The following is a 24,433-nucleotide window of genomic DNA, read 5'->3' as shown; positions in this document are numbered from 1 at the left end:
ACACAGAGGCTGTTCCCAGGTGCCAGCGGTTGTAGTGTGATACACTTAACAGAGCTGATTCTCCTGGGTTAAAACATTGTAGGTATTACACACTGTCAAGACTGATACCTTATTTTTATATCAAATGCACTTTTATTATGTGAGCTTTTAAGAAGCTCTTGGACAAGGTAATCTGCAAGGTGCTTTGAAATTGCCTTTTTTCTTATTAGTTCAGTTGACTTGAACACAGCAAAATAAGAATGTGCAGCTGCCTTCTACCTTAAGCAGCATTCTGTAAATCTGTCAGTACCCCAAGTGTGTTGTGCATCACCCTGGTGGGATTTGTCAGGTGATCCTGGTGTGCACTGCAGGGAGAGCCAGCATCTGCCATCAAGGAAAGTTCAGTTTCCCCTCCAGTGCAAGTGTATGATCATCACTGATGTCAGTTCAAGTCACCTACATGCCACAACAATACCGTGGTTTTCTGACAGACAGGAGCAGGAGAAAGTGGCCCATCCACAAACCAGCCCCCAGCTCTGAAGTTGTCTCCTGGAGGAGCAGCAGCTATTCTTTATTCTTTATTCTTTATTCTTTATTCTTTATTCTTTATTCTTTATTCTTTATTCTTTATTCTTTATTCTTTATTCTTTATTTATTCTTGCATCTGGTTCCTTATTCTGCTCATTTAATTAAACCAGAAACGGCCTTCCTTCCAGTTCATTGAGCTGCTGTACATTTATCCCAGAGCACATACAGAGATAGATTTGGAAGACACTGCCTTTTTGTATTTCCACCTCCCAGGCTCCATTTTCTTGGGCTGGGAAGTGCTCTCTGTGGCCACAGCCTCAGCTGGAGGCGATGCCAGGTCTCACTGTGCCACAGACAGACGTGTCAATGGCAGAATTACTTGCTTGTAGCAACATAAAAGCTGGTCACAGCTTTTATGGTTTTTTTTATAGGTTTTATAATGAGTTGGGAGGTGAAGAAAATCACCTGCACAATAGACCAGAAGTGGAGTTCATTCTCAAACCCTTTGTGGCCAAGAGCTTGGTTTCCAGCAGTTTTTCCCACTTGCCACACAGTGCTGGGTGGGTGGTTTGATTCTGCCCAGCAGGGTGCTGCCCATGAAGATGGGATGGCTGTGCCAGAGGCTCCCAGCTTTTCCCAAACATTGTTTTCCTAACTAAGGACGAAGATCTGAGTAATGACCTCAAATATGCTGTTACTGCCCTGAGGTGTACAGCTAAGCACAGCACCCAGCTTTACATTGCCACTATTTATTTATTTTCACCTCATTATACCTTTTTGATCCTGCTTGGAGAGCAGTGGGGGGGAAGAACATCCACAGTGATGTTGTGTGATGCTCCAGCAGCATTTCAGACCAAGGGCTCCCACAGCCCATGAGCTCCCCAGCTGGTAAACCCAAGATTACAGAAGCCTTCACCAGGCACCAGCGAGGGTGTTACTGAACTTGCAGAGTAGCTGCAATTGGTGACCTCACATGGAAAGGAGACCCAGCCTGCCTGAGACTTCGAGATCAGGTTGGGTTTTTAGCTCTGGGTACAGTCTCCTTGAGAGAGAGACTGCTTTTTAACCTGAAGTCAGAAAGAAATAATGAACATGTCATGCCATTCAATACTATTTTTGCAGTCGCTGTCAGAAAAAGAATTGAGTGTTAAAGTTCATGTCTCAACTCTGCCTTACTAGCTTTTCCCATCTGGTTGTAACTGTATTTCAGGGATAGCTCACAAGCAATGGGGTGCTCTAGTAATGTCACTCTGTCACTTTGTGCTTACTTTGTGATAGCTTTTAAGTGACATTTTTTCTGTGTAATATGCCTTCCCACTTCACCTGAAGGCAGACTTGCACAGCCTGAAACTTTTTAATACATGGGCTGCTTTGTTCTGTATTTGGCCTGAATCTTGCACTCCAAGTTACACATCAGTCTCCTAAAACATGCAGGTGAAGTGTTGCTGTGTGCCTTTTCATGTGGAGAGCACGTGCCAGACGCTGCTGCTGCCTGTGGAAAGCTGGGGCTGCTGGGGAGCTTGCAGCAGACACCTTCCTCTGGCACCTGATGCTGGCTCTGATGTAGGGGCTCAGACTGGAAGCTAAGCAAAGCCATGGGTGATCCTTTCTTTCCTGGAAGCCAGAAAGACAGGCAGAGGGACAGTACGGACAGAGCCAGCAGCCTCTGGATTGCAGCAGCCCATGCAACTGCTCCTGTGCATGGAAAGGCACAAGACATGGGATTTGGTGTTAGAGATCTCAGAGCAAACACTCACAAAATCTCATTCTGCTGATGATGCTTCTTTATATGATGATGGATAGATTCTCTCTGCAGGCACCAATGTGTAGCAGCTCTCTAAAAAGCAAACCAGGCTTGCTGAATAATGTAGGCCATCTTTAATTTTCTCTGCACTCATTTCTGTACATTCTCATTTCACTCCTGTGCTACCATGGTGGGCTCTTCCTGCTAAGTGCACTTAAATGTGACTGAGAGAGGACTCTCCTCTGTCCCCACTTAAATGTGACTGAGAGAGGACTCTCCTCTGTCGCTTTCTCCCTCCGTCCCTCCCCATCAAGGATCTCACTGCAGCTGAGTTCATACAGCCTCAGCTCCTGCCCAAACCTCCCAAATACCACCAGCAATTCACAGAAGGGCCTCAGCACTCCCTGTCCAGGCTCCCTGACTGTGGTGAGCCCAGGTCCATTCTTTTATCACCACTCAGACTCACAAATTAGCAGGAGATTAGTCATTAATTGCTTGGGCAGACAAGGCTTGTAGCTTTGTAGGTCCAAACCACTCCTTCATTTGATTTCTCTTCTGTGCTGCAACAAAAGTGGGTGGGAAAAGTGTCTTCCCCCATTTGCCCATCACGGGGAATCCTGACTGAGTGTGGGATGATTTTATGTGCTAGTGCTATCATGGGGGTGAGAGCCTCCAGCTGGCCTGCCCCAAATTCCCCCCAGGTCTCCTCAGGCTGTTTCATTGCCTGTGATGCCGTGATGCTCTAGTGACAGACCTGGGCTGTTGATGGCGCTCCTTGGTCCTGCACTGCTCATTCCTGGCTCGGCTCCCTTGTGTGTGCAGCCACCACTGTTGATCCAGCTCCAAACTGTGTTCAGTAATAGCCAACTAGAGAGTAGTTAAAGGTCTCTGTTGCTTCTCCATGCCCAAGAATATCCTCGGACCCTCAGAGCTATGCCCAGGACCCAAGGTGGTGTGTGGTGGCACAGGGCTGGGTGCAAGCATGGCTGGTGGGTGAGGGAGAAGGGATTTTCAAAGGGAGTTGCTTTCATACTATGAAATCATGGCCCCAGGATATTATTAGGGGCATATTTTGTAGTAGAAGTGATATCTTTCAATAACTGAAGAGATAAAGTTGGAAAAAACCCCAAAGTTCAAGTGTGAGATGATATTTCTGTGTTTCAGGCAGTTTGTCACAGGCAATGACAGGCAGTCAGAGTAGGGCTTACTGGAGTTTATGTGGGCTCCTTGCTCAGCTATGGCCACTCAATCAGTCATCTCCCTCAAGCCCAGCCAGGCTGATGTGTGCAGCCACATTTCTCACAGGAGTAAATGAAGAAGTAAAACTGGTATTTAATAACTTTTCTCAGTGCAGTCACAGTCAGCTTTTGCAGCTGTTTTCCAGCTTGGTTCTGTAGGCAGTGCTTTGGCTGTGTATCCTTTCAGCAGGGTTTGCTGCAACTGTTACTGCAGTGTCTCATTACAGGAACTCCCAGAACAGACCAGAACCACATTCCCTGGGGAAATGGAGGTAACACACCAAGGAACTGCCACACACCATGCCAGAGCCACAGAAGAACAGTTTTTATCGTCACGTTCCATTTACACCATGAAAACAACTTTTTCCTTTGTTTCCTTTAGTACAGCATGACCTTCCATCAGCTTCACAAACCGAGCAGGGCAGAGGTAGCAAAGGTGGGGGAAAGCAAACTCATGTTGCTTACACTTGCTTTGACTGCCCAGAGTGCCCTACAGTGTGGAAAAGGATCACTTGGCTCCTTTCTGGGTGAGGGTACAAGAGAGCACAGTTGTTTACATCTCCATTCAAGTGATTAACGATTAAATGACAACAAAGCAAGGAGCTTGTGTGGCTGCAGGAGCTGACCGTGCCTGTCTGAGCACATGCTGAAATAACCAGTTGTTTTGAGGGGGTGGCAAGCCCAGAAAACACAGGCTCATTTCCTGAGTACAGCACCAGAAAGGGACGTGGTCTGGATGGGAGGTGCTGGGGAGCAGACCATACCTGCCCTTTGTCATCCCCTCTCTGGGGCAGCACTTTGACATTTGCTCAGGATGGCTGGTGCTTTGGGTCTCCTCTCATCCCCTTCCCTCCTAGTGAGGGGCACAGCCCAACTCTACCCTATTCCCTGCTCCAGAGAGGCCAAGGAGGTGACTGGGAAAAGCAGAACAGGGCAGAGATGAGAGCATAGAAAAAGAGAAGAAAGAAAAACTTTCTCCTTGTAACACAATACATTTAAATACACTCTTTGTGAAAATATAATCTGTATTTTCATGGGTTTTTTTCAGATTAATTCCAGTTACCTTCATATTATAAATTCTTTACACATTCAAACACATGAGCGATAGAGTCCCATCTCAAGTTCAATCAATACTCTTAACCTCAAGAAAGTTACATTGTGGAATTGGACTTTCATCTTTACTGATGGAGTCTCAGGCTTTCCTGCTTAAATAAATAAAATTGCCTCTAGCTGAGAACATGCCTAACTGAGATAATGGAGATATTAAGGGATAGCAAAGCTGTGAGATTCACCAACTAATTTTGCAAAAAGAAAACAGAACATTTCCCCCTTGTCTGGGAAACATTTCTAGTTTGTTTTCGAAACCATATAGACATTATAATGGGGAAACAATATTCTATTCAGCTTTAGGTTAAATTATAGTTAATGTTGTAATGAATTTAAACAGAGACACGTTGAAAGGGAATATAAAGAATTCAGTTCTGAAAATATAGAATACAAAAATTTCAAAACATGAGAGAGCTTGTGAAAAATACCAAAATATATACGATCTGAGTTGGGAGCTAAGATGTACAGCTAACTTTGCAGTATCTGAGGTCAGGGTCCTAAGAAAAAAGCAGTATCATCACACAGATGAACATCTGAAGAGGACATCTTGTCCACATCTGTGCCTGACAGTGGGATCAGTTATACCAGTGCCATTTTTGATAAGTGCTTGGCCAACCAGTCCCAAAAGATTACCAGGGTGGAGACTGTGCAGCCTGCCCAGGCAGTTCAGATCAGTTTTTAACTACTAATGGTAGAAGGTTTGTTCTGAACCCTTAATCCCTGCCTGTAACTCCGTCCCTCACTTCTATCCCATGTGCACTGGGAAGAATTTATTCCTTCTTTCTTTGTAGCCACATTTTTTAATGTACTGTTCTCATGCCTCTCCCCAGCCTCCTTTCACCCAAATAAGTAATGTTAATGCTTTCAGCAGGCCTGGGGGAGCTGTTTTCACATTGCTTGTCTTCACTCTACAATTTTTCAGCAAATTGTTGGTTATAAGTTTTTGCTGAAGTTTTACAGTTACTCTGTAGAGAATACTTAGAAAAATACAAAGCATCCCAAACTAGACGCCCGTTTGTGCAACCCGACATGAAATTTGTTTTTGCAAAAGCATTTAAGTATTGTTACATTCAGTTTGTGATTTTTATTTCCAAACCTTTTCTGGCCTACTGCTTCCCATCCCCTCATTATCTGTCTCTATTTGCACACTTAAGATATTCCTGCACAGTTAATAGGCAAAAATTCTACTCCCCCATCACTTCCCTAGTGGTTTATATAGGCTAATTTTCCTCATGCATAACTACTAATTTGTAATTGTGCTACATAATTAAAGGCAGAACCATTTTCTCAGAAAGAAAAGTTGAAAATACCATTTAAAAGTATCTTGCATCAATTAATCATGTTCACTGCAGTCATGTTTACAGAACAGTGATTTAAATAAAAAGGCCCTGTCAAATACTTTAGACTGTAACAGTATGAAGTTTTCCAGGATAAAATGTAAATCTAGATTACTATGGCTTGAGTGAGCAGGGGAAGCTTGGACCAAGGGAAGAAAAGGGCAAAAACCAAGGAAAAATTAAAGGGGGAAAGATTGAGGGGTTTTTTTTTTTTTTTTTCATTAGATACTAGAAATGAGATTATCAACTTGCCTTGTCTGGAAGACTTTTTCTTCTTTGTCACCCCCACCACACTCTTGTCTTTTCTTCCCTTTTACTTACTTTCAGGGATACCAAGGCACTGTTGTGGATTTGGGTTCATGGTAATTAAAAACTCCTACAGCACCACCTACCTAAAGTGCCTGCATTCTTCAGTTCTGCAATATTTATTTTGAACGTGCCAAAGAACCTATCCAATTTTAGCCTCGTACATTTCTGTTTCAGGGCTGAAATGAGGATTTGAATTGCCATGGAAAGGTGTAGTGATCTACTCCTGTGCCTGAAGCCCAGTCCCAAGGCAGGCAGGGAGACCCAGGGCTGCTCACAGACAGGAGTTATTTAGGAGCATGTATAGCATTTGAGTTCCCTGGTAAGAGTGAGAGTTGTGGTGCTGAGTTACCAGCTATAGTCCAGAGAGACCAAGCTCAAACTGCCAGCTCTGACTGACCCTCTCTTAGAGCAGACAAGGCACTGGGTCTTAACTGCAGGTCACATTACTGCAGTTAAGACCCAGTTCCTGCATAGAAGACAGTCAAAAACCAAGAAGGGTAGGGAGAGCATGAAGTGGAAATATGAAAGTAGGACCACAGGAGAGAGGTTAACTGGATTTCTCATTTTCTGAGTACACAGTGTGATCAAAGTTTGAAAATGCCTACTCCTGTAAGCCTTTTAAAATTTAAATACTTGAGTGCATAGGAAAAGCCTACAAGATAAGAATCAGAGACAAAGCATTTAACATCCCACACATATTTTTACAAAGTTACAGCATTTTTTTCCTTAGATAATCCATTTTACATTCCTAATTATTTCTGCACTGTGTAAAATATGCCTGCATGTAAAGTTTACAGTGGCTTCTTTTGCAGAGATTAGACAAATATATACAAGACAAAAGATTTTTTTATTAAAATGTCAAATGCAAAATTAGAGGTTGTAAAACACTTTAATTAAAAAGAACTATTTTAAACTGTGTGCAAAATTATGTAAAAAAGACTTTTTTGCTATTTTAGAGAATGAAAGAGATCAGACTTTGTAGGTTCAGGCTGAACAATTTTTGTGTTAAGAGCAGCTTAATACTTTATCAAGCAGAAACCCTCAAGGATTTGCACAATTTCAGCACCTGTGCTCTCAGTGAAGGGCTTAGTGGTCTGGGTGTGCACGTCTGAAAATTGTGCATGAACTTTAAAACAGTAACAGACCCATCTGGTCACTTCCAGAGTTCTGGTGGTTTTTTTCTTGAGCACAACTGGCTTGAGAAGCAGTAAAGCTGGAAACGTAATCAAAATCTCCATCTAGGCTTGCTGTGTTTGTTCAAAACATCAGAAAGGGTAGAGGAATCTGCATGAAAGAGTTGTGCAGGTCTCTGAACACCATGATAAAAGCAAATATTAATTTCTTGATTTCCTAAATAAAAAATCGTTACAGAAGAACCAAAAGCTTTAGTATTCACCTTACACACACATAACTTTAATAGAAAATGTAATTAAAACTACGAGTACTGCACTAAGAGTATACCTGAATTTATTCACTATTTTATGACCTTTTACCTTTGGAGGTGAAGCTTTATAATTAAGTCCAATGTGGCAATGCCCTTCCTATGTCTCAGTGCCTGCTTTGGCCACTTCTCCTTTCCTGTCTCTGGGCCAACACAGGCAACTAGCACTGCTAAGCTGTAAACTGGCTGAAAACAAAGACAAACCCCAAGAGTTTTTCCAGCGGGATAAGGAAGCTTCCTGATCCTGATCACTGCATGACAACAATAAGTAGATGGGAAGTGATGTAGTATAGTTTAGACCAGGAGGCCACTAAGCAGCTAATTATGGCTCTGACTGTCAGTGCAGGGACAGGATTTAGCTTCATCAATTCAGCCAAAGGCCACCTTGTTAGACAACAAGCTGAAACGGTCACTTAAACACATGCAAAAGCAGCACACTTGGAGCAGATGACAGTGAGGTGATACTGCAGGTAAAGGTTTTGACCAGAAGTAGATTACACTCTGGGCTAAGTTGTCTGTGTCAAAAGCAGAAGAATTAGAAAAAACAGACAGTTTTGTTGCTATTTTTCAGAGGGAAAACTAAAAACAGAATAGAGGAAAGAAAGTGGCGTAAAAAAAATCTGATCTCTTCTTTAACTACTTATTTTTTCAAAGACTAGAGATTACAGAAGCATTTTTTGCAAATACATTTCTATATCTTCCTTTGAGACTATGACACTATAAGTCTCATGGTCCATCAATACACTGCCTTGCAGTTCAACTTGCATTTTTCTGCACAAATGCTTTCTGGGTGACTTCAGCCTTTGCTTGTTCCTATACAGAAGATCAAGTAAACCAAACTTGAAAGGCTGAAGTGCCTTGATCAGAAAGCTAACAACAGCAAGAGAGTAGCTGCTATTATACAAACTACTTCATTGCTGAAATTTTACATCAGTGTGAAGCTTAGACATTGGATTCTGTAATTACCTAAGAAAGTGGCTTATTCTGTCTAACCAACACCTCATTTTAGTGCATTGCTAGGAGAGTAACCTCATCTCCACACTTTGCTCCACAGAGAAAACTGGCTCTGAGAAGCTTTCTGCAGGCTCTCAGTACTGCTACTAAAGCTTAAAGCAGCATGCATTCGAAGCCCTGGGAAACATACAAAGCAGCAGCCTTAAGATGACTGGAGTAGTTAAAATCCTTTAAATTATGGATTTCATAGGATTTTGCTTATTGCAGCATGACATTCTGGACACAGGAAAGTGTAGCCACCTTCTCAGGGCAGCAAATGACATATTATGTTGAGTATGGTGGTTATTTGAATAAAACATTATGATACACACAAACCCTATCTCCTGGGATTTGTTATCCTTACCTTCACTAAGGAAGTCTAACTGCTGGGGCCTTTAAATGCAAATCCATTATTTGGACACTGTCCTGGCCACATAATTTGTGTGTACAAGTCCATCCTCTGCTGCATACTACAAACACAAGTTAAGATGGAAGCAATCAGAAGCCAAACTAGTGCAGAAAAGAGCCAGCAGCTGGCTGTGCAACCTTAACCTCCCTTAGAGTGCTGGGCAGATATTAAAGTTCAGGCTGCAGAATTAGACATTCATAATGCTCCCACCACCATGGCATTAAGAGCAATTCAACAACAGAAACAACACTGGGATAATCAGCTTTCCCTAACAGCACAGCACATGGATATACACAGGATCTTGTTGAAGACCACTGTCCCCAGACTCTGGCAGCCCCAACTGACTGACCTCAAGAGAGTGTCTCTGGAGACAAACACCTCCTGCACAGTCACACATGCCCAAAGTCTCTGAAGGAAAAGCTAACATGCTCACTACTAAACAGATTTGCACAGACCACTCACCCCTAAAGTTGTGCTAATACTGAAGGATGTCACTGGCTTCTTCTATTTACTCAATTTTATGAAAGAAAAAAAAAAAAAAATTAAGAACTCACTCCTTCAAGAGCTCATGCTTGCTTAAAGCTACCTCAATTTTGCTTTATCTCCTGAGCATGGCATCAAGCACCTAACCATTTCCATTGCTATTTCAATGCTATGCTACCCCTTAGACCTGGGATAACCTCTCCAAACCACACTAGAGAGGTAGCTCTGATGACCTCCACTTCTGCAGTCCCAGCCCAAGGCTATGAAAACATAATGAAAAAATTTCTATTGGGCTCTATCAGTCTTCTCTTTGTGTCCTTACATTGGTGTTTCAATCCTTAGCTATGCTGGTATTCATGAAGACTAATTTTAGCCCAAAGGCTACTGTCCTAAGATGCCTTGTGGAGGAGTCCTCCCTCCACATGAGTCCTACAATGTTAGCCTATATTGCACCTCCCTAAATTAAAGCTCATCCTCTTGAGTGCCTCTGTAGCTTCCAAGTCCAGTAGGTACATTTGCCCCCAAGCATATGTCCTTACCAGTTTTCAGTCTTGACCTCACCAAGTTCCCGTTATTTGCAAAGCCCTGAATCATCTTTATGCAGCAGAGTATGGAAGAGAAGAGTTTCATCACAGCAGGTAACAAGTAAATCAGCAGCCAAGCCATTCCTGGACACAATATATAGATGTTTATAGCCTCCCTGCAGAGAAACCTCTTCAAGGTGTTTCAGGAAGTGAATGAAATTGACTGAAGTTTAACACTGCTGCTTTTACAGGGAACAGCTGTTCATGTCTAGAAAGAAAGCTGCTTTTCCTTTTTCCACAGGAACTGCTTATAATGCTTGTTTATCCCAACTGCCTTCCTGGGTATCTTTGTGACAACATCTTCACTGGTGGTTCCACTTGATAGCAGAGATAATCTGGTGCCGAGGACAACACTTGTAATCACTTTTGTCAATTTTGAGCCTATTGTCAGAAAAGACAGCTGAAGGAAGGTAAGACTTTATGCTGTAGAGAACCATCTTCATACAAATTTATCACAACACTTCCTACTAATCATTTCCTGCATGCCTTTTCTGTTACATTAGTAGTCATACTAATCCCTAAAAAACTACCACAGTCAGTTCACCTTTGTAGCACTCAGATTCTCAAACATAATACCCAGGGGTCAGCTTATGACACTAATGAAGCCAAAAATAAGTCTTCCCCACCAGTGCACCATTCAGCTTTAGAACTTATAGCCATCACATGCTGTCCCCAACCTTTTTTTTTTTTTTTTTTTTGTAATGTAGCTATGGAGTAAGGATATGAATCCATGGCAGATATGCCCACCCACAGTTTGGATGCAAGCTCCAGGTCAGTATCTGCCAAATTCATCTGGGAATGGAGCTCCTCACAGGTGTCAGCATTTACTTCCATTTACTTATGTTTCAGGGACTGTTTAGACACAGCATCTTTTGTGGTCAATGGCAACTGCCAGATTATAAAGGTTAGTGCCACAAAGGTACAGGTTTTTCTTGTTTTAAAGCAATATTAATGCCACAATAATATAATTTATACAGGAGTAATAAAGAAAAATATTTTCTTATGCCCAAAATATTCAATCTGTAGATGTTGGAAACTTTGATATTCCTTTTCAGGTCTTTCAAAGCGTTTCTCAAAGGCTAAGGGTGCTACCTGCTCTGACTCCCTAAGAGAAGATAACATATGGACTGTTCCCAGCCAATTCTATGTTCACCCAGACTGAGGGGTGACAACCTCCCAGAGGAACAGTAGCAAGTGACTTAGAGTGGGCATGTCCCCAGATGGAAAAGAAGTCAATAGAAGACACATGAAAACATAGTGAAAACTGTCTAGGCAGGCATACAAGACAAGTATTCCAGCCTATATTCTCTAATCAAACAAGCCTCAGGAACAAAGACTTGCATGTTTTACATCAGGCCAAACAGAATTTCTACAGTTGTTCTTAGTAGGTATATACCACTATACAATAATGCAGTGCAAGAGCTTGAACTCTTTTTATATAGTTTTAGTTCTTGAAATCAAATATGGTATGAAGCATTTCCCAATGCAAACCTTTTTTCCTTATGAACTGATCCCTCTTCGTGAATCTCATCAACAGGCAGATTTTGTATTTTTTCCAATCAGTATTTCTGAGATTATTGTATTCTCCAAAGAATCTCAAAATAAAACAATTAAGTTTCAGAAATCAGTTTTGGATGCAAGAACAAGTTTTCACATGTTCTAAAGGTTGATATTGGCATTCAAGCAGCATTTATACACCTCAAGGGATCCCAAATATTCATCACTAAAATATTGGGTGGAAACATTGAGGTTCACTGTCTCTCCTGATTTCCTAACAAGTTTTTCCATTATACATTTGCTTAACAGATACCAATATCCAGAAGGAAGCTGTGGTTTATATTACAAGTGGGTGTGATTTGGGAGCAGTCAGCATACATAACCAAGCAGCTTTTCAGATCTCTGCCAAGTATCTTGCAGGTCCATCAGCAGAACCACAAGCATACCCAGTACTATTTGCACATAGGAACAAATATGTGCATAGACACTATCTAGAGGCTTCAGCTCTCTCCCTGCAGATTTTCTATCCCTATTTTTCCTTTGACTTTTTTTATCTGTAGTCCTGAAAGTTTTTTGTTTATGAAGTATATTAACTATTGTCTGCTTTGTGACAGATACTCGCAATATCCTTTCATCAAGCTACTGATTAGCTTCTATTAATTTCAGGACTGTAAGACAGGTCCTAATTGCAAGTTAGTCTTACTTCATATCCTTTAATATTCAGAGGAGCACTAGCAGTGAAAGAACTTGTCAGACTCATCTATTAGTTTTCAAGATTAAGCTATGTCTCCTCTTTTCAAGGCCTAGGAAGCTCAGCAGACCCAGAGCATCTCTGCAGCAGCTCAAAGTGAGGTCCTCTGACTGAAGGTAGCAGGAGGAACGGAGAAAGTAAAGGACGCACATTACCAAGTAGCCTTCAGAAATACTCAAAAAAATTTGACAGATGATCCCAGACTTCAGTGAAGAGCAGATGTTTTCACAAATTGGTAGGGATTTTAAATACTCCTGGGGCTGGTATGGGACATGACTATAATGTGCACATATACACAAGCTTACAGCAAAATGTCTATAGTGTTCACTACTGGAAAGCAGCCCATGAGGAAATGCAGCTTCTCTTTTTTAGAAGTGGTTCATACAAAAGTTAATAGTAAATTTTGTGGTATAAGCACCAAAGTTGAAAGTTTTAACACAGTAATTTGTTCACAAAAACTAACAAGATATGTTACTAGCAAAAGTATTTATGCAGTCGGAATGATTTTCCTGTTCCATGGACTGGAATGTTTAGCCACATTTAAAGAAAGGCTGCATAACTTGACAAATAGCAGAAGTAGGAGCACTAAACCATCAGGCCACCTGTTAATCAAACAGAAACATTTAGATCCCTCTGACTATATAATCATGGAGGAATATTACAGATAGTATACTCAACAAGGTGGACTTTTTTTAATTAAAAAAAAAGTGCTTTTGAGTCCAAGAAGTCTTATTCCATGATCAACCCAGCTCTACCTCTGGAAACATCCTCCTTCAAGAAAACCCTCCTACCACCTATCCCTGGAAACAAAGCTCCCTCAATACAGATACTTTCCCTACATTTAACCAGATAACCTGCTGCTCACTCTGCCTACTGAAATCAACTTCCCAGCTGGATAAGGCCATAGTAACATGACAACAATAAGCAGGGGGAATGGATCCAGAAGCTCTGCCACAGAAGACTACAATAGTCTGCCCTGGGTAGTGCTGGGACTTCCAACACACCCCTGTAGAAGGCTGCTTCTGAGTAAAGTGAAGCATCCAGCAATGTACTTTGGTGCCATGAATAACCTGAGATCATTGCAAGTGTTTTAAAAAGCCACCTGCATGGATGACACACATGCCTTCAGGCACAACAGGCAGATCTCTCCCACCACTGAACTGTGTTGTAAATAGACAAAAGGAAAAACTATACTCATACTGATCTCTGTAGCAAGCTTGCACAATGCTGCTGTAACAATTAATTCCTCATACAAATCCAGTTGTTTCACTAGTTAACAGAGGAAGAGGCAGAAGATGACAGTAAGAGCTGCTACCTGAAAATCAAGTCATTGAGTATATTAACAAAAGGAAGAGGTCCCCACCAGTCTCCAAGTTCTATGGTGGGCTGAGTAAAACCTTGGACACTGCTACCATTAACAACATTTCAAGAGATGTACCAGCCTTGAAGAAAGGTGGGGTTTGTTTGGTTTGGTTTTTTAATTTAAATAATTTTGCTGTCCTGATATCCAGATAGCTGTTGATCACAGCATTACTGTTCTGCTGCTTTCACACACCATGGCAGTTTTACTAATTAGAACCTACAAATGAAGGGATAATGACAGCCTATGGAGGCATGCAACAATTAGTCTTCTCTGCTAATGCATTCCTCCTCCAATGAAATATGGTAGTAGTTAAAGGCATCCCTGCTGTTCTAATCCTTGCCAAGCTACATTTATTTTGAAAGTGAATAATTAAGTGTCCCCCCAAACAATCATTCTGGTGACAAATTTGTGACATTAACTAAAGAGTTAAGGTTATTTTGACAAAGTCATGATGGAGGGCAGTTCAACAGAACAAGGACAGGTAATGAAGAGTCCCAAATTCAGACATTTAATTTAAAACATTTGAACTCCATTTACTGGACAGCAACTAAAAGCCACCAATAAGCTTTTATATCCAGTGAGTCCATTACTGCAGATGTGATTTCATGCAATCCAAGCTGACATACTTAGCATAAAAATAATAATAAAAACAAAATCACAGGAGTTTAAGAGATGCGGTCCAGAGTGTTGCTATGATGCTGTGAGTACAACTAAAAGAGGTTTTGTTTCTGGCTGCTGCTGTTCTCCATCTGTGACAGAGCTCCCAGGCTAAATACACATATGGTTGTTTCCTAACCTAGTTCTGTCAAGTGATGCTGGTTAGCCAGACACAGAGATATGTAAACAAAGCTGCTGGCAGCAGCTCTGAATGGTATCGCCCACTTGTTCCTAGGTTTGCCAGTTTTAAATTCCCTGTAACTTAACTATGCTTCAATAAGAATCTGAGCAATAACCAAGGTTAGAAAAGACTCACTTCTTTCCCTTGCTGATCATTATGGAGAATCTGATTCATCACAGACAACAAGTAACACTTTTTTCTAACCTTGATTATTGCTCATTTTACTTTTACACATACATCTGCATGTACGCATACACAAATATTAGTGCTATATGTATGCTGCACAAGTATATACTTCTACAAGGTATAATGAGAAAACCCATATCTTATGCAGAGCAGGAAGGGACATAAGCAGACATGAGAACACTAAGATTTTACCCTGTATTTCCCTGTGCAGCAAGTGTCAGAATCATACCTTTATCACATAAAAAGGCCTTTTAACTCAAACCACTCCAATGGAGAGAACTGTACACACTGGCCCAACAGAGACATAACCCCAGCTTAGCCACTATTAGACAAACACTGGAACAGACCCACACTCTCAAGCAGTACCTGTATCTCTCAAGACAAGTCCCAGAAAGGTGTGAACAAACAAGTTTACCTACCCACCTTGGTTCAACAGCACAAGAATTTACCATAGGGGACAGAACACAAGAACACTCTTCCACTTATTTTGAGTTCAAGGACTTCCTGAGCCAGGTGTGGTTTCTGTGTATTCACTAACTCACAATGAATTTCCTGCCATGGAATTTATCTAGTTTGTTTGAACCTACACCAGGTTGCAGTTTCCATATCATGTTTTGGCTATGAGTCCTACATTTAAGAATCTCCTCTTTCCACTATGCTATTTAAAATACTTTTTTAAAAAGTAAAAAGCATAAATGTATTACTACATGTATGGATTTTGACAGATATTTCTGAGGATTGGAAGGCACTGCTTAAAAGTGATAAAAACAGCATCAGAACTTAATAAATAAACTAAGATTTAGCTTTGTTTTAAAAAAGTGTTTACCCTGTAGCCACAGCTTCCAAGTTTGTATACAGTAAAAGTTTCTATAGGATGTGTTAGCAAGTGCCAAGTAGTGCAGTTATTTCCAATGTTCATACAGCATTTAGTACACCCAGGATTAGATAAAGGAAAATTCCTCCTTCCCATGAATCCTATTGTTCTTTCTTAAAAGCTTGAGACTAGGTAGAGAGCAAGACCACTGATTTGCTGTTAGAACATGTTGCCAGATATAATTACAAGCTGAACAGTGATATCAAAGACTGACAGATCCTGAATTACTTGCTCTCCCTCCTTTTCATTAGGAGTTCACTAAAGCTATTTTAATAGCTTAGAAGGCATCCATTTCTTTACACCACTGGTTTCATCGCCAAAGCTGCAAGAGCATTAAGATGAGTCTGAGAGTTTCAGGATATCTGATAGGTACTGAAAACCAAACCAATACCTCCCTCCTTTCCACCACATAGGCTGATTTCTGTGCAGAAAATAGAGCTGGACTATTATAAAGCAACTTGACCTTGCAAAACACAAGTTGTAGAAGCTTTTGGCAGCAGCTCAAAGAAGTTTTCCTTATTTCCATAAATATTCACCAGTTAGATTTATGAACCATTGTCTAACCATTACCTACAAGCTCTATATTACTTTTTCTGGATGTGCTTTTAAATGGATCACTTAGTACAGAGGATACCCCATTCTTTCCTGTTGCACATAATTTTTGACTTAAACTTCAGAACTAGAAAGCTACATTTAGGAGAGTTCTTATTGCTACTTCAAAGGGACTCTATTTTTTGCATCCTGGATAAAGCACAGGAACTTGCCTGAAAAGCAGTAAGTATTAAAGAAAAAAAAAAAAAAAAAGAAACAAACAAACCCAAACCAAACCGAACCCCCAAAAAACCAAGCTAAAAACATCCTTTCCAAAGAATCACTACATCTATTGGAGTACATGCAAATTGTAGATCAAACATTCTGGATAGAAAAGCAATACCGTAACACTGAATCCACAACAAAGAAGCCAACTTGAATCCAGAAATTTTTCCTTATTTTCTTAAAAAGGGCAGTATTCATAATTGGCAGAGAAGCTATATAATAATGGTTTCCTAAAAACAGTGAACAACTGCCAGTTAGACAAGAATATAAAAAGAATATTCTGGGGCTTAGAATTGATCAGTCTGTGACCAACATACATGCCCACAGCCCAAGCAGCCAGTGATGAGACTCATGTGGGAACTCACTCAGTGAGAAATCACTAGGGCCTGACATTTAGCCTACAGTGGCCAGTCTATTCTTATCTTAAGTAAAACATGTCAGTAACCACAGACTAACTGCTACGGTGTTTTCATGAAATATAGAACTGTTATTGAGAACCTTGTTTTATATTGCCAGTGCAAGTTTGGAATTTTATTTTTCTTAATCTTACATTAACAAGGCTGAGTTTGGTAATATTATAACCATAAAACAGATATTGAAGGCATTATAGAAAGTAACTCATGAGTGAAGGAAACATTTTAATAAAAAAACACAGTCATTTCACAGACATATAGGTAAAGTAATAAGAAAACCTTTGTTATCTTACAAGTATTGAAGTGCTCATATTGCTTAACAGCTTCCTAAGCAGCTATTTGGTCCCTGCTGCAGAGATAAAAAACTTGAGTTGTTTAGCAGATTTCCTAACAGAGAAATTGTTTATGGCTTAAAGGGAACATGGCTCCTTCCAAGGCCTCATGACTGCAGAGGGCAACAGGTACCCAGAGATTTTGTTCTGTAGCAGGTAGCTAATATATCCAGAAGAACAAAAAGCCCTTTGTGAGAGGTGTTATGAGGACAGGAAGAACACATGCCTCTATATGCTTTATGTATGGATTCAATACAATATGTACTCATAGAAGTAAACAATTTTCATCATAAAGGTCAAAAGTTACTTTGTTACAAACACAAAGAGGCAGTATTTCAGAAGTTGCTAAGGCAGACCCCAGTCCAGCCATTCTGAAGAGGGGCCAAGGGTTTCTTTATGGACATGGGAAAGAGTACTGCAAATGTCAATTCCCACTGAGGGCATAACAGAGCAAACTAGTACGTTTGAGAGGAATGTTAGGTGAAACAAAAATAATAAAAAATATCCAACTTAAATGTGTGTCCTAGGTTAAAAAAAAAAAACAACAAAAAAAAAAAAACCAACCAAACACATTAACTTAGTCCCCCTGCCCCCCAAACATTGCTACCTGCAATACTCTAAAACTTGGAAAATCCCTAGTTATCCTGAAATTGTTTCCCTGAACAAGATACCAACAACCTGTTCATGGGATTACAAGTCCTTAGCAGAGCAGACAATGTTCTTTTGTGAGTTTTGTGCATTTGCTGGGGACAAAAAAAAAAAAAAAAAAAGAAAAAAGAGACTTCTTCGTTGTTGCTTGGGTTCTCCTCTGCTTTACCTGGGGTAATAAGCTGTGTAATTCATGAAGAGCTGAGCCCCAGCAGGGTAGTAGGCTGTGGAGGGCTGGAGTGTTCGTGGGTTCAGAAGCATGGATGGCTGATACAGAGCAGCTTCTGTTGGCACAACTGCAGCAGGAGCTGGAAAGGAGTAGGCAGGGGGTGAAAGGCCTACAGGAAGCAAATGGAAAATAGATTAGGGCCTCTGAAATTCCAGAGCTAATACATACATATATATATATATATATATACACACAACTCCATAGTACATCAGGAACCTCCTCATCCTTGTTCACTACAGGAAAGAAATGTGAACCACCAAAGCAAGTGTGTCTACAAAGTGTTACACTCAGCCTCCAGTCTACAGGAAAGTCAAAAATACACAAAAAATAATCTCTTCCTCTGGGAATAGGGTCCCTTTCTGATACATAGGTCAGTTTTGCTTGTCTAGGCTAAGATTTTAATGAAGTCTGCATTCAAGATTTCTGCACAGTAAGAAGTAAGTTTCTGTGACAAAGATCTGTTTAACATTCAACATAACAGAGAAGACTTTCATCCTGGTACTGCTTATCTCTTAATTAATCAATGGAAGAATGAGAAAAATCATGGCTTTGCAGCTTGAAGTGTTAGCACTAAATTAAAAAAAAACAAAAACAAAAACCAAAAGTGTGCTTTGTGCTGTTTTAACAAGATGTTAGGCCCTAAATGAATTCTCACTGATGACAGGTTCACCTTCCTCCTTTACTTAACTCTTCTCCTCCCCATTGCCATAGAAGTAAACATAAAGCCTTAGATAAAGTAAGCCTTTGACTTTACTATTCAGAGTTACAGCCAGCAACTCACTGCATTGTATCATGTGGAATGACAGGGCCAAAAGGCCTTATCTGAGGAATACATCACAGGCATTTGTAGTTGGAAATGGGAACACTGACCTGTGCATTTCCAAAAGTTGGTGACTCTGCCCAACAACCTGTCCTAGGGGCTCTCAGGTTCCAACCCGTCTGGAACAGCCATCACACCCAGGACTATCTACTGCTGACCCCTGCTCAAGATACTTTTGTTGAAAGAAAACTCTCCCAAGGATTAGCTGAAGGTCTACTTGCACTCAAAAGAAACCACCCCAAAAGGAAGTTTGCTGCTGTATTGGCAGCTCTGACTAGCATGTAGAGGATATTTCTTAAAAGATCTACAAACAAAAAAGATATGCTTGCACAGAGAGACACAGAGAAAGCTACTACTTGACTACCTTGCCATTTATCATTTTGGAAGCAAAGTATTATTTTTCCCATAGGCTCAGATTTATGTGGCACAGATGCTTAGCAAGTTAGCCCTTAAGCTCCTGAAGTACTTCCACCAAAAGTTTGCATAGAAGTCAGTGCTCATCCTAGCAGCTCTGAGAATCAAAATTTAATACAGATTCTGCAATTCTCTGAGGCAGGAGCCATGTGTATTTCACTCCCACAAAGCCATCCTCCCTTTCATATGAACAGCAAAAAGCCAAAGGAAGAGTTCAGTCACTTGCAGTTCAAAAGGCAGAACACATGATTAAGTCTCCAAGGGGAGAACTACCTGTGGTTTCTCAAATTAGGTTTTGGAGGTGAAAAGGGAAGGTCTCTTACTTAACATGCTCACCATAACAAAAAAATATAGTACAGGTCAGTTAAAATACAAAACAGTGCTTTAAGGTCTAGGCAGGGCTTAGAAATTACTTTTCAGAATTATCACTCACCCCAATCAATTAAAGTTTCAGGGAAGGGAGGGAAAATTTGCCACTGGAAAAGCAAAAGTAGTTCTTCAGTCATAATATTTACAACCAAAGGGAAAAATAATGATTGCAAGCTGGCGATGATTTAAGACAAAAGACCTTATTTTAACACCCCCCTCTCACAATGCTATCCAAGAACCAGGATAAGAGTCAGCAAAGCAGCTCCAGTACCTACCCACACACAGTGTAGAGCATAGTGGCAAGACCCAAGCAAAACTTACATGGTAACTTACATGGTGGCGGGGACAAGCCATTTCGATTTAAAGTGCCCCCCATTAATACAAAGTTCATCTCTTCAGCAGAACATTGAAAGACTTCAACATATCTGTCCTTCATAGTCTTCTTGTGACACTTCTGTGCAGCCAGGAAAGCTCGATCTGCAGATTTCATCTGAATGAAAGCATCTCCCGATGGACGTCCCTACAAACAAGGCAGACAAAGACATGTTTCTGTAGGTTCTATGAAGGAGCAGAATAGCAATAATCTGTGCTGTTATAAGAAGTCTCTCCAAAGTCAAGTATGGCCAGTCATCCTGAGCACTCATCAGCACTCTCCTCTCTAAAGTTTTTCCCACTTGTGATAACTTGATTGTATTTATTAACCTGTTTTGATTAAGCTACACTGTCACTTGTTACATCTAGATATTAAAAAAAAAACGACACCTATGGGAGAGACTAATTCAGTAGTACTTTGGTGCTTTGAGACCTGCTCTTAGAAATTCACTATGAATGCAGAATTGGAAGATCTAGTCGCCATTTATTACCTGTGATTGTTAAAATTCATTATAAAAGTGCTCATTGCTAAACAATTTGTTTTAAATTTTATTTTCTGAAGACAAACATGGGCTGGGATGTTTAGTACTAACTAGCCTAACATATGAGCTTGCAGAGAGGAAAAAACCATCTTTATATGTGTAAATGAGTGGGATACACCACTGGGAGGAGTTCCTTTAGCCACATGCAGCTGCTGATTTGAAGTAGCCAAAGCTAGAGAGAAATCTGAAGCTGGCTCTAACTCAAGTCCTGGGACAGTCCTTCTCATTTTGGAGGGGACAACATTATCAGCATCCTTTACACAGTCGTTTATGATTAGAGGATTGAAACCTGTGAACTTTGAGAAAGATAAAAAACTAGTAGTCAGGCAAAAGCAGTATTTGGGGAGGAAAAAAAAAAAGTCTGATAGCTTTGGGCAAGGCAAGAGTAGCAGACAGCCCTTAGGGTTATATGTATACACCAATTTCTTCATCCAGGTTCTTTCATTAGTGCTGTCAAGGGCTGATACTACTGTAAATCATTACTTGTGCTTTAGTATTTGCACTTTTCTTAATCTCTCCCAGCACTACACATTCATTACAGATTTTTAGCCTTGTCTAGGTCAAGTTCCCATAGGCACAGGAATGTCTTTAGATAGACAAGTACTGAAATTACTACAGTCCCTTCTCCCCATATTCCTGAAACACAAAAGTCCTACTTGGAACCAGGAAGTACTTTTTAGTTTTGATTGACATTCAGCCTAAGCTAAACCAATTTAAGAACCATAATTTTTATGCAGTTTTTTAATCAGCTTGTTCCATTGAACCACTCAGAGCATCTCCATGGAGTTAAAGGACTCCTCCCCCTGAAGTCACAAAAATAGAAAGATAAAGATCACAAGAATGCACAATCCTTTGTCTAAAAGGTTTTCGTAGAAACTGCTTCCAGAAAACAATGGCAAAGATGTGACACTTCATATACATCAATGAGCTGTTAATCTTGGTGCTTAGCTGTGACTGGTTAAAGAAAGAGCGAGCACAGGAAACCTTCTGACATTTGACACGGGAATTCCTGTCTCTAGAAGGCTGCAGTTACATTTGTCCTCAAATCTACTTGTGGCACATTGTTCAGCAAGGCAGGGACAAACCACTCCTTTGAGAGCTAACATTGCCCACACTTGTGTTTTGATGGCACTTCTCACCAGGTACGAGAGGAATCATGCACACTGTTGAGCAAGACTCTTCACTTCAAGCATCCCACAGCTCAGGATCGTGGCTGCTATTCTGGGAGCACCAACCTCTCCAAGACTGGATTAGCTTTCAGCACTTGGGTCTCAGTGAAAGAAACCAGTCTACAGCAAATGCAGCAGCTGGCACAGCAGGGTTCAAGTCATCTATTGCCAGTACACTTTTAGAGGAGAGCTGGAGGCACATTAATACAATTACTGCTAGTCCCAAAGGTGCTTCCCGATGGATATCATCATCAGGACTGTATTCATATATCCAAGCATTTGGCAGAGTGGCTAGAAACATATTGCCTACCAACCTGGTGATTTAGTACCATGTGAACTCCATGGGTCCGAATATCTGTAGAAAACTCTCCCAGGAAGTCCAGAATGTCCTCTATAGTAGCAGCATAGGGAAGACCACGCAAACGTATGCAGTCTCTGATGTTAGTGGGAGGCACAAACTGTTGAGGTAATACTGGAAGAATTGGAGGTGTTGGGAGAGGAATGAGAGGTGTGGAAGAGTACCTGTTCAGCACCTGTGCAAAACAAAAACAGATTACAGAAGCCTCCTTACTCATTTGTCAACTTAGAAGGAGTAAACATAACCCCAATGCCACCTGTTTTCACTCTGAGCAGTATTTTAAGATACTAATGAGCTAGATACAAGTATTAACTGTAAAATATCTGATTTCTAAGCACTGTGTTGTGATTTAAGCTCAGAATCTAGCAGGCTTCTATAGTCATTCTACGATAAATAGTTGTGCTATTGTTTTAAAAAAAATTGGGGTTTTTTTCTCAAAAACCAGTTTTGTTTTAGGAAATTTACTTGAACAGATAATGCAAGTCTCAATAGAGATCTCAGAACATGAAATCTGTATATCTACAGTATTTTTATTGTGAAACTATCCTAAAACATTCTACCATCTACAGTCATCTACAGTCACAATGACACTTCTGCCCAAAAATATCTCCTCTGCAAAACTTTAGGAGAGTTTGGGAACTAGAAGCACATTTCACTACCACACATCCCTAACTGTGCCTGCCATAGTCCATTCAAGAAACATTAGGAGCATTACAAAGTCACAGTACCCGTGACACACTGACATTTCTTGTCAATAATTTTAACAGTAAAAACCCTGTCTGGTGAAAAGTTGCCTGAATATTCAATCACTGCTCCTGAACTCTCCGAGCAAGATTAATATTTATTTGCATTTATACAGCTATCAGAAGATTTTATTGAACAAAGAAACATTTGAGAATACTTGAGAAAAATGCAATGACAAGTGAGAACTGTGGCCTTCTAATCACTAATGTCATGTTTTAAACAAAGCACTGAAATCTCTACATATTAGGAAGAACAGAGCTGCATAATTTCTTGGATGCAATGACATGGCTACAGTTTGCATCACAGATAACTTCTAGACATGATTCTAAAAGGTATTTACCTCAACTGAAGCTCTGCAAATATTTTTGGAGACTAAAACAGTCTGCCCAGCTCTCCTCCCTTTCCCTGACAGCTTAGCTACAATTGATGGTCCACCAAGCCCTTTAAGCCAGACTCATCAGTTTCAAACTCCCACCACCCTTGCTAGGTAGCCTGTGCTTGCAGAAGATAGCACAGATCTGCCCTTAAAGACAATTTGTAGAATTCTTCAGATACATTACACTGGAGAGGACAACTACATCAAAAGGCTTTGCTTTTTTGTGTCATTGACTAAGATAAATCTTTTGGCTCAAGATCATCATTGGATGTAGTCAAATCCAGAATATATAGTGTAAAGCACAAGACCCACATCCACATTTTACAAAGCTATTGCAAGCCAAAATCCCAGAGGTCTGTATATGATTGAGAACATCCCTATACCATAAGATTTTACATTTCAAGGGAGCAGAGTCTCAGAAATTCATACAATACTCATTCCAGCAACAGTCAAGAGTGAGAAAAGACAAAATAAGCTTTCAAGTCAAGGCCCAGCATTATTTGCTTCCTCTATTGCCAGCATAGAAGTCTGGACTACAGAAAGCCAACATTTGAAAGGTTTGCACTTACCTGCTGAACTTCTGCTGCAGTGCTCCGGAAGAGTTCAATGTACCTTTTCCCCAGCAAATCCTTGTGCTTTTTCAGTGCATTTTGTGCATATTCCTCACAAGCAAACAAGACAAAGGCATCCCCTGTTGGCCTGCTGTCAGGGTAAGTGACAAACAGGACTCCCTCCTTTCCTCCTGTTACAGGGCAGTGCTGGCCAAAGAAAGTCAGCACTTCTTCTGTTGTTACATTGAAAGGAAGACCTCGCATCCTGACAATCACTTGGTTTTCTTTTGACAAGAACTGTGCAACCTCATTGGAAGTACCTTTAACAAGAAAAAAGGTACAGAAGCACTTCAGTCCAGTATATAAAAATCATGAGCATAACTACATCCTCTCCCACAGGTGTTTTTTGAGCAGGTAGAACAATATTTGCCTCTTAAGTCAGGAAAGATGACCCTCTGATAAACTAGATATATTGTATAGGACACCTCCCATTAAAGTATAATAATGCTACCCATAATTTAGAGGCGATTGATCTTTATTCAAAGGAAAAATAGGCAGTACTTGCAACATTCAAAGCTCAAGGAAAGCACAATCTGTCAATCTCTTGTGTGAGCAGGGC

General features: G+C 40.6%; 1 protein-coding gene across 6 annotated transcripts in view; it reads right to left on the bottom strand.

Moving 5' to 3' along the window:
• Window positions 1-7,112: 7,112 nt before the first annotated feature.
• ESRP1 (epithelial splicing regulatory protein 1) overlaps window positions 7,113-24,433 on the bottom strand; it is a 32,326-nt gene continuing 15,005 nt past the window's right edge. For 2 of the 6 annotated variants that reach the window (XM_009086918.4, XM_050970982.1), the window contains 4 exons: window positions 23,833-24,134; window positions 22,100-22,318; window positions 20,024-20,222; window positions 7,495-18,208 (listed from right to left, as the gene is read on the bottom strand). In XM_009086918.4, the coding sequence (XP_009085166.1) occupies window positions 18,036-18,208; window positions 20,024-20,222; window positions 22,100-22,318; window positions 23,833-24,134 (893 nt within the window). In that variant the 3' untranslated portion in view covers window positions 7,495-18,035. Of the gene's footprint in view, window positions 18,209-19,766; window positions 19,810-20,023; window positions 20,223-22,099; window positions 22,319-23,832; window positions 24,135-24,433 lie in introns of all 6 variants that reach the window. The other 4 variants (XM_018912053.3, XM_050970983.1, XM_050970984.1 and 1 more) reach the window with 4 other exon arrangements.

This window comes from Serinus canaria, chromosome 2, assembly GCF_022539315.1.
Source record: "Serinus canaria isolate serCan28SL12 chromosome 2, serCan2020, whole genome shotgun sequence".
Lineage (NCBI taxonomy): Eukaryota > Metazoa > Chordata > Aves > Passeriformes > Fringillidae > Serinus > Serinus canaria.
This window is presented reverse-complemented; position numbering and strand designations above follow the sequence as displayed.